The 13,319-nt window shown below is 41.1% G+C and overlaps 1 protein-coding gene across 2 annotated transcripts in view; it reads left to right on the top strand.

Annotated features, from left to right (window-relative positions):
• The first annotated feature begins 3,889 nt into the window (after window positions 1–3,889).
• The window catches only part of BLTP3B (bridge-like lipid transfer protein family member 3B), a 68,884-nt gene continuing 59,454 nt past the window's right edge, over window positions 3,890–13,319 (top strand). For both annotated transcript variants that reach the window (XM_024579538.4, XM_045186781.3), the window contains exon 1: window positions 3,890–4,180. In XM_024579538.4, coding sequence (XP_024435306.2) covers window positions 4,137–4,180 — 44 coding nt within the window. In that variant the 5' untranslated portion in view covers window positions 3,890–4,136. The remainder of the gene's footprint in view (window positions 4,181–13,319) is intronic.

The following is a 13,319-nucleotide window of genomic DNA, read 5'->3' as shown; positions in this document are numbered from 1 at the left end:
AGAGTGCAGTCTCTGAATTCAAACGCCTAGCTCAAATTGGGGCTTTGCTACTAGATGGGCAGAAAGGTTATTTAACCTTGCTACGCCTTAGTTTTTTCATCTGTATAATGGAATAATATTAACAGCACCACTTGCAGAATTGTTTATGAAGAGCAAACAATAAAAGTCAAGTGCCTGGTAGTGGTTATAACCACCACCATCATCATCATCCTTTTAATACATACGATCATTCTCTGTTAACTTGTATACCTTGCAAACTCCTTGAAGTCAGGCACTCTGTTCCATTGGTGTTGACATCCCTTTGTATCAAAAAAGTCACTGAATGTCCAAAATTATGCCAAATTTTAGTGATTTTATTTTCTCTAATATTCAATTGATAAGGTCCCTTACTACAATCATGTAAAGAATATTTTATACATTTTATATCATAGAGCAGCTACCACCAATATCAGTTTCTTATCTTTTAAAATACACTCTTTCAGCCCTGGCTGGTATTGCTCAGTGGATTGAGTGCTGGCCTGCAAACTGAAAGGTTGGATTCCCAGGCGGGGCACAGGCTTGAGTTGCAGGCCAGGTCCACAGCTGGGGTTGTGTGAGAGGCAACCCATCAATATATATCTCACACATTGATGTTTCTCTCCCTCTCTTTCTCCCTCCCCTCCCCCTCTCTCTATAAGTAAACATGTAAAATCTTTTTAAAAATTACGTTCTTTCAACCTTGTCTCTCCTGGTTATCAGCCTTTTCACATTTAAGCTTATCTTTTTGTTTTCCTTTACATGCTCCTTGATCATGATCTTTTTTGTTCTTGGCTTCAGCTATCATTAAATGCTGATAAATCCTAAAGCAGAATTTTGCCTCCAACTATAACCTGAATGTTTCTACCCAGATACCCTGAGATAATTTCAAAGACAACAAAACCAAAACTGAATCTCATCTCCAAAACTGCTTATTACATCCACATTACTTATCTCAATTAGTGGTATGCCCCAAGAGCCACACAATGACCCAAGTTAGAAACCTCAACTACCTTCAACTACAATCCTTATTAATCTCTGGAATGAGAGATTAAGGTTCTGCAATGAACCTTCTTTCACCTCTACTGATACTCTCTTATCTCTCACCTGAAATAATGCCACTGTATCTTCAATGCCCATCCTGCCTCCATTCTCTTCTCATCATTATCTATCCTCTGTACGGCCAGCATATTATCAGCAACATTTTCTAAAGCAGAAATCCAATCATCCTCCCCAAATCCACCCTCCGTAGAAGTCTTCCATGGCTTGACATTGCCTGTGAAATAATGTGCATGCATTTGCAATTTTACCCCCCTTCAACTCATCTTATGCTGGGAAATGTTTAACAATCAGGTCTCCAGGAAATAAAACCCTGATTTATACGGCTTGACCACTTCTGTGGAACAAATACAGTTACAACAGATAACGTCAAGCTATCTTGAAGTCACCAAACACTGAACACAGAGTCAGGAAGAGAGGCACACAGTTGGTCTCATAAGCCAGTATAAGCCAGCTTCTGCACAGACCCTTCTGTAAAAGCTCTAACACCATTTACCTTCACACTACACACTCTCCCCTCCCAGGTTTTACACTTGATCTTAGCCAAAAGTCCAAGAAGTTATCTCTCCTCCCCGGTTTTAGCACAAATAATCTCAAACATGTAAGTTCTACTTTTCAGATATATAGTTCAGCAATGTATAATTTTAAAACAGTTAAAAACATGACACTTCTATAAATATGTAGTAGACATGTGCAACATATTTAAGTCATATTAATAAGTGAATAGGTTTATACCCTATCTTGCTGGTTCTTACATCAATGAATTAATAAATCTTTGATGCATGTTCATTATATATTTGTAAGACAGTCATGTTTTTAACTTTTTGAAAATTTGATCATTAAATAGCAACTAACAAAAATGTAAATTAATTTAAAATGTTAAATTTATGGTGGTTTTGTGACATTGTGTGTTCTTTCAATCCAGGGAGAGTAAAATTAAAATTATTACCCTGCATTTTCTCAATAAAAAGGTACTATAACTACAATTACTAACCTGCATAGTTTATTAAAACTTACTACTTTGAAAAAGGAATCTACATTTTGTTATAGCCAAAACATTGGGCTACTTGCCATTTAGAAGCGATGAACTTTGACACTTTTGTCTTTTTTCATCATTGTGTTTCACCTGTCTGAAACATCCTTTTCCTGCCTAGTGAATTAATACCATTCTATTGCATCTCAGATTCTCTAAGTACTTCAAAACTCATGACAACCTCATGAAGGTAAATAGCACCATGAGGCTCAGAGATTCTTTTCCTATGATCACATAGGGAAAAAAATCACATTCTTTCCCATGAGCACATACTTTTTCTATGACCGCATACCTAAAAATCTACAGGGCTAGGTTTCAAACGCAAGTCTTTGACTTCAGAGCCAGTTCTTTTTAACACATTAAGCTGACATTCTCAACTTTGAAATAATATTTCCACTGTAAATCTCTGACTTAACCAGATAGAAATGAATCATTCCCTCCCGCATTCTCATTGTACTTTGTTTCTGTTTGCAATTATGCTCATTATAATAGCATTTTAAAGAGCTTGACACATACTAGGCACTCAGTTTATATGCATAATATCATTTAATCCCCACGAAACTCTGAGTTAGAAACCATTACTCCAATAGTCCTAAATGGTAACTTAGGGTGAGAGATATAAATAACTTGCCCAAGTTTACACAGCTACGAAGTGGCTGAGCCAGCATTTGAGCCAGTTTAATGACAGAGTTCAAGGTCTTAGCATTAGCAATTTACCTTCCACAGGAGGCTCTTAACTCTTTGATGGCAGGGGCACTTGTTCGTTTTTTATTGAGGCATCCCTAGTTATTTGAATAATAGCTGGTTCATGATAAATGTTAAGTGAGTAAATAGTCAACCCATATATATCTGCTTTCCTTTCTTTGGAAAGGGACAGGTGTTGGACTCTGTGTAAACTACCCACTCTCCTCGACTCATACCCACGCATCTTCTTGATACATCCCTCAGAGATAGCGTAGTTTCTTTTCCTCTTCTACAAATCACTGGGTGGTCATTTTCACCTATGAAAAATGTTGGTTTAGGGTTGGGTGGGGTGGAGGCTCAGAGCTGTAATAGTTCTCCCTGCTATTCCAACATTTTCCTTCCGTTTTTACAAAAATATTCAAGTACGATTTTACATCTTTATTTCTTCAGATACAACAACCTAGTGAGGTAGGTAAGGCTGATATTATTAGCTCATTTTATAGATGATTAAACTGAGGCTAAAAACAAGGAAATTATTTTCTCCGGGTTAACACTGGAGAAAATACCACCTAGAAAATACTAGACCCAGGACTTGGTTAGTCTTTTTAATTCCCAAGTCCTGGTCTCTATTAGGGCACGTTGTCAACTTTTACTTCCCTGATGATTGGAATCACCAGATGAAACATTACAGGACTTAGCCAGGAAAGCAGGGTATCTTAGCAAAGGAAAACAAAATGAGACAAGAATATGGAAAAAGCTGAGTAGGTAAACAGAGCAGAGCAAGCAGAAAAGTTTGTGGAGCAAATTCTGAGGAAATGAAAAAAGAGAAGTAGATTGTGGTAGGAAACTCAGTGATGGCGACAGGAAGTACAGAGGTGGAGAGGGTGGATTAAAGCCCGGCAAGGTTTTGGGATCGGGAGTCAAAGCACCCCGAAGCCTCAGGGCAGCTGAGGACACCGGCCCAGTCTGGGACCAGCGTGGCAGGGCTGCAGACTTCCGCGCCCCCACACGCGCGTTGCCCCGCCCCTCCTCTCGCTCGCCCCGCCCCTCCTCGCGCTCGCTCCGCCCCGAGCCTGTATCGCTCCCGCCCTCCCCCAGGTCTCCCCGGTGATGCTGCAGCCAAGATGGCGTCCGCGGCGGCTGCGGCGGCGTGAGGGAGATGCTCCCGGTCCTCCGCGACAGAGGCGGCGGCTGTGGCCTCGGCCGGGGCCTCGGGTCTTTCCCGGGCGTGAGCGCTCAGGCGCCTCTCCTTCGGCCGGGTTAACCCGAACAGAGAGGAGACAGCCACGAAGAGAGGAGGCAGTGAGGAACCGAGAGAGAGCGCGGCGCCTCCCGCCCCGACACCATGGCTGGGCTCATCAAAAAACAGATCCTGAAGCACCTCTCCAGGTCAGTGAGAGCCTCTGACGTGGGGGCCCGTCCGCCTCCGCCCTGGCTGGCACCGGAGGCAGCCTGAAGCCTCGGGGACGGCGGGGTCTGGCGACCGTGCGGGAGGCGACCCTCGGACTCCCCGCTCGGGTCGGAGCCCCAGCTGCCGTGCGCGCCCGGGGTTGGCCCCGGGAGTGAGCCCCTGGACGGGTTCTCGTCCGGCCGGCTCCCGGAGGGCGGCCGGAGGAGGAGGGGGGCCGGGATCGCCCCCGCCGCGGCAGCCGGGGCGGCCCGGGGACCCCTTGGGGGCGCTCTCGGCGGAGAGTGGAGCTGGGCCGGCGTCGCCGGGGTGCCCGGGGGACGTGGTGGAAGGAGCGCGAGCTCGGCGCGGAGCCGCTCCGTTACCCGAGGGCGTCTCGCGCGGCGTGACCCGCGGGGCAGAGGCTCGTCTTCCCGGGGAAATGGGAACCTGTTATTGTTCCGAGTCCACCCCGCCTCGCCGTTCCCGCCCCGGGGCGGCGGAGGGTGCGCTGTTCGCGCAGTTGGGGTTTGTTCCAGGTGCACGCGCGCCGTCCCCGGCCTCGGCACGTTCTTTCTGGAGTCATTTTAGCCACACGTCATTCTTGCAAAACAGTGTTTTTGCTTTTTTTTTTTTTTTGTCTTAACCCGAGACCCATAAATTCAGAGTCAACATCTGCGGTGATAAACCCGAGACTTGTCGTTCTTTCCATTTCCTAAGGCGGTTTTATTCAGAAACATGACTCAGGAAAGCTGGCAGCTGGTTGCTCCTGGCTTCCCCCTGTTCGTCTGAAGACACGGGCTAAATGTAGCATCTTGTTTCCAAGTTGTTAACAGCGAGTCCGGAGCGCTCGGTTAGGACCCTTTACTCTGTTATTTGTGAGTTAGTGATTCCTTTTAACTGAGGGAAGGGAAGGACGGGTATAATGATTCCCTTGTGCGGTAATGACAGATCTTGATCGTACGATCGTTGGGTATCACAGGTTATCTGTTGGGGGAACAATCAATATTTCTGTGATGCAGCAGATATTTTCTTCATACTATTGAATAGGATATAATTGTTTTTAAAAGTAAGAAATTATAGCAACATTTATTACTATACGTTTCTTAATTTACCACTAATTAAAAAGTTTCTTTTAAAATTGTTCATACCGTCCCTGTGAGTAACTTCTTTTGGAAGAAGCTTTTATCTTTACTTTTAATTTATTGTGTCGGTGAGGTCTTACCTATCAGATGTCCTTCAGTCCTTCTTCTCCTTAGGTCCACAGGAATATTCCGACCTACAGAAAACGATTTGAGCGACTATTTTCTCACTCTCCCAAGGACGGTAGCCCGTGGTTCCGTTGGCGATGTAAAGGCGGAAAGTTAATTCAATCAGTGAGTGCCGTAGAGCACGAGAGTTTAATTCTCATGTAGAACAGTTGAGGACTCTTACAAATTAATAGCCAAGGAAATGGCTATTCACAAAATAGACAATACCCACATATTCGGAATTTGTATGATTTCGAGGATCTGTGTTGTAAATAGTAATGAGGATTTTTTCCTCAGGGATGAGTTTTTGAAACACTTGAGTTTTTATTTCATATTTCAAAACAACTCAGATGACGCAGAGTATCACATTTATATTCCCAGTTAATCTTACTGCTATTGCTGTCATCTTCATGATGTTATTTGTAAATCTAAAGGATGACAGTAGATGAAACGAGGTGGTAAATAATAATTATTCCAGTAGGGATGAACTTGTGAAATCACCTGGGTCAAGCTTAATTGTACAGATTAGTAATGAAGATGTCGCTATATTGATGTGATCATCTGGAATACAATTTACTAACGTTTAACAGGAACTACTTAAAGCACATTACTTCCAATAGCAGACATTTCAAGTGGCCAGTGGTTGCGACCCTGGCACTGTCTCCAAGGGAGTCTTTCTTGCTTGACTGACCACACTTCCGTAGAGCGTTCGTCCTCTTCCGTCATGTGGTTGCTGTCTGTGTTGCCTAGATTGTGGCTTCCTGGTCAGGGAACATACAAAAGACAACCAATGAATGCACAGGTAAGTGGAACAACAAAATCAGTGTTTCCCTCCCTTCCTCTCTCTCTTTCTCTCTTCCCTTCCCCTCCCTCCCCCTCTTCATCTCCCGCTCCTTTCTCCCTCCCTCCCTCCTCCTCTCTTGTTCTCCCTCTTTTTCTCTCTCTGCCTCGAGGCCTTTCCCTCTCTCCCCCTCTCCCTCCTTCTCTCTCTCTCCCTCTTTTCTCTCTCTAAAATCAATTTAAAAAAAAACCCCACTTTTTTATTAATCCTTACCCAAAGATATGTTTATTGATTTGGGGAGGAGAGAGAGACAGACAGACAGACAGAGACATAGGTGTGAGAGAGAAGCATTGATCAGTTGCCTCCCTTACATGCCCCACCGCACTCCCCACCAGAGATCAAACCCGCAACGTTTTGGTGTACCAGGGCAGTGCTTCCACCAACTGGGCCACTCAGCCAGGACAAAAGAAAAATATATATTTTTTATATTCTCACCTGAGGATATGTTTGTTTATTTGAGAGAGAAGCATTGATTTTGTTGTTTCACTTACATGCATTCATTGGCTGTCTCTTTAGGTGCCCCTGACCCGGAATCCACAACCTTGGCATATCAGATGGTGCTCTAATCAACTGAGCACCCCGCCAAGGGCAGAAAAAACAAAATAAAACACAAATTTCGTTTTTGAATGAATGAAAGCGTGGCACTAGTCACCTGACTCACTCACATTGCTTTTTTCTTAACTTAGGCAAGACTCTATGCCACCAATATTATTGAAGTTTACCTGTGGTTTTGAGAAAGCAATGGGTAATTGAATCACTGCGTAAATGTGTTTATGGTGTCCTGGCAAAAAGGACTAGGAAAATGAACCAACAGGAGAAAGAGAATGCTTACTCTGACTGAGCCTTGATATTTAAGATTAAAACCAAAACCAGTGTCACCTGGATGTAGGTGTGTGAAAAGCTGACTTTGAGTACATGCTGAACTCTTTGAGTCTTTTAAATTGATATAGTTGTTCCTTGCCTAATGGTTTAGTTTCTATCCCAAGCATGTCTTGTATTGTTAATAAAATAAGTTTGTATACTTGAAGCTGATCTGAAACTAACAGGCATGGGGTGGGTGGAGGAAGGGAGAGATAGAGGAGACCATTTGTGTATGTGGTGGGGTGGGGGTTGGAGTTGTTAACATTTTAGAGAAGTGAAACAGGATATCTTTGAAGGAGAAATTACCTCCATGTTTCATACTGTAATTGGCACAAAGTATGCTTTGGAATATTTCCTGGGAGTGTCTTTTTTTCACAAGGGAATGGAAAGTTATAAAGAAAAGTTATAATAAGCATCAGAAAGGAAGTAAGAGCAGGCGCTACCTTTCAGCCCAAGGACTCATTATCTTTTACTGTGTGTGTATATGTGAATGCTCAAGCAGAGGTGAAGAGGGGGAAAATAGAAGCTGGAAGATGGGGTGTATTTAAGCTCGGACCTGAAAGGGGGTAGGGGAAGTTCAGATAGAAGTGTTTCCCCTTTCCCTCTGACTCAAGGCATACTGTAATGGGCACAAGGTTTACTGGGGGGTGGGAGTTGGCAGGAGAGACATACACCACATGGGAGTGGAATTTTTGTCCTGTTTAAAGCAGTGGTTCTTAAGCAGGGGTGATTTTGCCCCTGTGGGGAAATTGGCAATGTTGGGAGACATTTCTGAATGTCACAACAGGGGGGTGGTTAAGGGTACTGACATCTAGGAGTTAGAGGCCAGGGATGCTGCTAAACATCCTCCAATGCACAGCACATTCCCCCACAATAGAGAAGTACTTGGTGCAAATGTCAATAGTTACGAAGTTGAAAAACTGGTTTAAAGTGTAAACATGTGTGTCAGATGATTGAACTAGGGTTACTGTGCTAGTAAAGGTTATTCTGTCTATAAACAACAAAACCCTGCTCTGTTTTACTTAGGTAAAAAAGTACATGTAACCAGTAGCTATTGGGGTGGGTCAAAGAATAAGGGGAAGGGAGGAACTAGCCAGCTCCTGGAACCTGTTTGGAAGTGTTCTTGGATCTCAGCACTATTGACATTTCGACAAGATAATTCTTTATTGTGAAAGGATGCTCTGTACATTGTAGAATGTTTAGCAACATCTCTGATCTCCACCCACTAGATGCCAGTAGCACTCCCACAGTCTTGACAATGAAGAATGTCCCCACATGTTACTAAATGTTTCCTGGGGGCAAAATCTTTCTTGGTTGAGAACCATTGCTTTAGGGTGCTAACTTGTCTTTCTCAACTCCCAAACTGTGATCTCTCCTGTCAAGTTTCAGATTCCTGGGGGGGAAAATCTGTTTGGCTCAGTTCTATTTATCCATGGGCCAATTAGCAATGGCAAAAGACAATAGGTACAGTAAAGATATGGTCATGGGGAGAACTAGTGTTTTGAGTCAGGCTTGTTGTCTTTAATAGGCACTGATATAAATTAGATATCAGAGGCCATTTGCTATGCTCAGGAAATTGAACTTCATCTCAGGTGTGACTGACAACAAAGAATTCCAGACAAGAGAATGAATGATATGATCAGTAAAGATGCCTGGTTATCAGTTTGGATTTTGAAGTCCAGGGTTCAAAATTCTCTGGGGTGGAAATATAGAGTCTGCGGGGGGGCTCTGATTAACTTAAATAGACACATAATGTATTGGAAGGATGTCATTATCCCACAGGATTTATGAGAAGGTTAGAGAACCAGACTTGGAAAGGGACTGGATCCAGACTAGCCTCAGGGCTCTAGGTAGTGGAAACTGCCCAACACTTTCAATAAGATGTGTTCTCTAAACTAAGGGGAGGGAACAAATAGATAGTGTGGGGGAGGGGTCACCTGAGAAGATTGCTGAATATTTGGAATATTTATTAAGGAGATTAGAAAGGGTTGAACACTTGGCAGGATCCTGTGTCTGGATGGCAAAGTAATAAGAGAGTTTAGATTGCCTCACGACGTATTGATGGGATGGCTTACGTGGCAAAAGGGGTGGGGGGAGGGAGGGAGGAAGGTAGGAAGGAAGGAAGGAAAAGGAGGGAGGGAGGGAGGGAGGGGAGAGAAGGGCACCAATTGATAGCTTGGGAAGAAAAGGAAAGAACTATCCAAGGATTGGAAATTTTATGTAGATGGAAGAGCAGTTGAGCAAAACAAATGAGAGAACTGGAAAGATTGGAGGTTTTGTCTGAAAGTGTTATATTGAAGTTTAAGATTGTAAAGGTTGGGTAGTCCTAGTTTAGTACACAGTGTCACCATAGAAGTGAGTTGTTGAAGAAGTTAAGGTGAATATAATTGGAGATGAATGCTGTTAGGTATATAATTGTTCCTGTACTGGACATTTTTTTTGTACCCTGCCTGGGAATTGAACCAGTGACCTTTCAGTTGAACTCAATCCACTGAGCCACACCAGCCAGGGCTGGGCATTCTTAAAAGGAAATACAACATAGATTATTAGACTGTCAAATTATTTTCTCAAATAGTAATTTTATATTATTGTTGATGGGCTAATTATTTACATCTTCCACTTTTATAGTTAAGCTCAATAAGTAATTTTTGAGGTTTTATGTATATATGGTTTTGAGCACTTGGCATTAGAGTCACAAAAATGGGTAAGATATGGTCTCATCTCTTGAGAAGCTTCAGTGATTCCCATTATGGCATAAGAAGCATGAGAAGGATCACTAAATATAATCTATGTACAGAACTATGCTGCCATTGAAATTTGTGAGGTTTGTTTTACTTGGAGTAGACAACTGGAAAAAAATTGGGTTAAATGTTCCCTTTTAGGATTATAAATACATTTACTTTTATAAATTTGGGGACTTTTAAAGTAACTTTTGGTTACTTATATTGACAGTATTCTTTTAAAAATAATCTCCAATAATGTTTGACACTGGATATACTAGTCATTTATTTAACAAATATTTGCTGAGTGCTACTTTGTACCATGTATTGGTCCATATGCCTAGGGCAAAAAAATCCCTGCCCTCAGTGGAGTTACATTTTAATTAGAGGATGCTGATAGTAAATAAATAAAATAAACAAGGGAAATACGTTGTATCAGTTTGTGGTAAGTGCTACTGAAAAAAAAATAACAGAAAAGGGGATAGGAAGTACACACAGGTGAAGACAGGGTTTGCAATTTCTAATCTGTTGATTCCGGAAGCCTTAATTGAGAAGGTGATATTTGAGAAGAGATCTGAGAGAGGTGGTAGAAGCAAATGAAGAGATTCAATAGCTAGTTTGATATTTTTGATATATGTCAGGGGTGTCCAGCCTCTTGGTGTCTCTGGGCCACTCTGGAAGAACAGTTGTCTTGGGCTACACAGTAAATACACAAACACTAACAAAAACTGATGAGCAAAAAAAAAGGTTCATGCATAATTTTCGTTATATCTGCCACCACAGATAAGCAAAAAAATCCTCACATAGTAACCCTAATTATGCAGCGGCCCTTTCAATAATCTTTTGAAATCATTGGGCAGGTCCCAAGTTTGTGATCACTAATATAGAAAATGTATATATCTAAGTTTTAAAACTTAGTATAAAACTTAGTAATAAAACTAAATAATGTTTTAATTAAATGTATGATTTTGTGTTGGGCCGAATTCGTAGCCATCCTGGGCCACATGCAGCCCCAGGGCTGCGGGTTGGACACCCTCGATATATATCTAGGCCATTGATACAGGTAAAGTAGAGTGAAGAATGGAATGAGTGCAAGATGCGATCAAAGGCCAGATCTTGTGGGGCCTTGTAGTGACTTGGCTTTTATCTGAGTGAGATTGGAATCCACTGGAAGGCTTGGAGCCAAGGATCACTCTGCAGCCCTGTGGGAAATAAATAATAGGAGGGCAAGGGCAGAAACAGGAGCCCAATTAAAAGTGTTAACTATCCAGATGAGAATGATATTGGACGTAGGTGGATGCAGTGGAGTTGCTGAGATATCATCAGGTTTTAGATGTATTTTGAAGGTAGAACCACAGGATTTTATTGCCAGATAAAATGTGATTGAGAGAGAAAGAAAGCAGTCATGGCTGACTCCGAAGTTTTTGACATAAGCAGCTGACAAGATGGAGTTGCTGTTCACTAAGTTGAAGACTGCGTGAGGAACAGGCTTGTGGAAGAAGATCAAGGGTTTGGTTTTGGATACGTTAATTTGGATGCTTTTTAGATATCTATGAAGATCCCTTTTATTTGTGAACTAATTTACGTGTTTTAGTCGGGCAATAACGTCTATGGTTTTTTTTGTGTGGTTATCCTTTGGTTTATGCAACACAGAATTTTTGTTTTATTTATTTATTTACTATTAAGTGCACTATGTGAAGCATCTGAAATCCAGCAGGTGCTTTGTTTCTTTGACATTAATTTTCAAATAAAATCAGATACTGATTCTTGCTGAAGTTACTTTCAGGAGATTGATTTGAAAACTTTAGGTGTAAAAGGGGTTGAATGCTTGGCCCATTGGGTGTTCTAATATCACCCTTCTGTTACAGAATCAGACGGGATTTGTTCCTGTCTATGAGAAGGTGATTATTAAACGTTGAGATGTGTCACTTGCCTAAGGTTAAAGTTGGACAGGTGGTGCTGAGTGGTTAAGTCACTGATCCAGCACCCTGTTAATTTGATTTTGCTATGCTGCCTGCTTAGGCTGTCGTTCCCACCTAGTGGCTTGATTTTCTTTTACTCAGTTTTCAGCATTTCCATTATTACTCTTATGGTGTTTCGCCATCTTGCTGCAATAGTCCTTAGGAGATTCTTTTATTACTTGGGAATCCTTTGACACAGTAGTTTTTTGAAGTTGTGGAAGCATTATTTCTCCATCCTTTTCTTTTTACTTGCATAATCTTTTTTGCAATATTACTTTTTGCAATATTATTTTTTGCAATATTGCACTTTACCTTAATACTGCAGTTCCAGTGTAAACATTTCCTTAATAAGTTGATCTCTTACCAGTTATATATCTTTTAATTCTTCATTTTACATTATTTAGAGTGAGTAATTTAATATTTCTATTTAATATTAGTATTTAATCAGTTGGTATTTAGTGACTGGAGCTCATATTGAATGTAAGTTATAAGTAGAAGACTTAATGACTATTTCCATGAGTGAAATATGAACAGTTATGTCAAGACCATGTTGAGAGTTGAAGCAAATATGATTCAGGATATAGTAATTTATTGTTTGTTTGATTTTTCAGGCAACAAACTTACTACTGGTTTGTCTGATAGATAATTCACTGACTGGCTTTGAGACTTCTCCTAGACAAAATGAATATAGTGTATAAATTTTGAATTCTACAGGGTCTAGCACAAATAATGTCCCCTTTGTATTACAAAATGTTTTATCACAAAATCATAAGCATGTAATTTGGTAACATAATATCACACTCAAGCACACCTCATGACATTTTAGGTGAAATGGTCAAATCGTTGTCCATCTCAGGCAAGATGTTCTTGTACCCTACCCAGCTGCACTCAGCAAGCAGGCGTTACTTCTGTTGGCCCCTACGTATTTGTCTGCCCTGTAAGATGTTATTTTAAGTATATACGCTCTTTTTCTACCCAAAAAACCATTAAAGAGAGGGCTGCCTGATGACTTTTGACACTGCTAGCCTAGCATCAAGTGTTGTTTTCCTCTATTGATGTCTGTTTGTAAACCTTTTGTAATTTCATTGTTAGAAATTAATACTTAGGGATAAATGTAGTAATACTAGAAAATTAGAGGTTTAAAATTTGGTAAAACTATGTTTTTAAATACTAAATTGCAGTTTCTGCTCCAAATTTTTCTTTGGCTGTGATGCTTTATATATAGATGACATGTGCTATAAAAAGGGACATCCATAATATGTACGATTTATCTTATCTTTAAGAAATATTGTAAATCTCCTCATTGATAATTCATTCATTTATTTTTTTTCTACCAGCACTTTAAAGAAGGTTCTATAAGACATATAAATAAAATTAAGGGCTAGAAATGTCTTTTGGAAACAATATTGTGGGTGAGTAAGTAGAATTTAAGCTAGAATCTCAGAAAGTTGTAAAGCAATAACAAAAGCACATTAACGACAGTTTAGTGAAATAAAAATGGGTAGTTA

This window comes from Desmodus rotundus, chromosome 3 (genome assembly GCF_022682495.2).
Source record: "Desmodus rotundus isolate HL8 chromosome 3, HLdesRot8A.1, whole genome shotgun sequence".
In the NCBI taxonomy this organism is placed as follows: Eukaryota; Metazoa; Chordata; class Mammalia; order Chiroptera; family Phyllostomidae; genus Desmodus; species Desmodus rotundus.
This window is presented reverse-complemented; position numbering and strand designations above follow the sequence as displayed.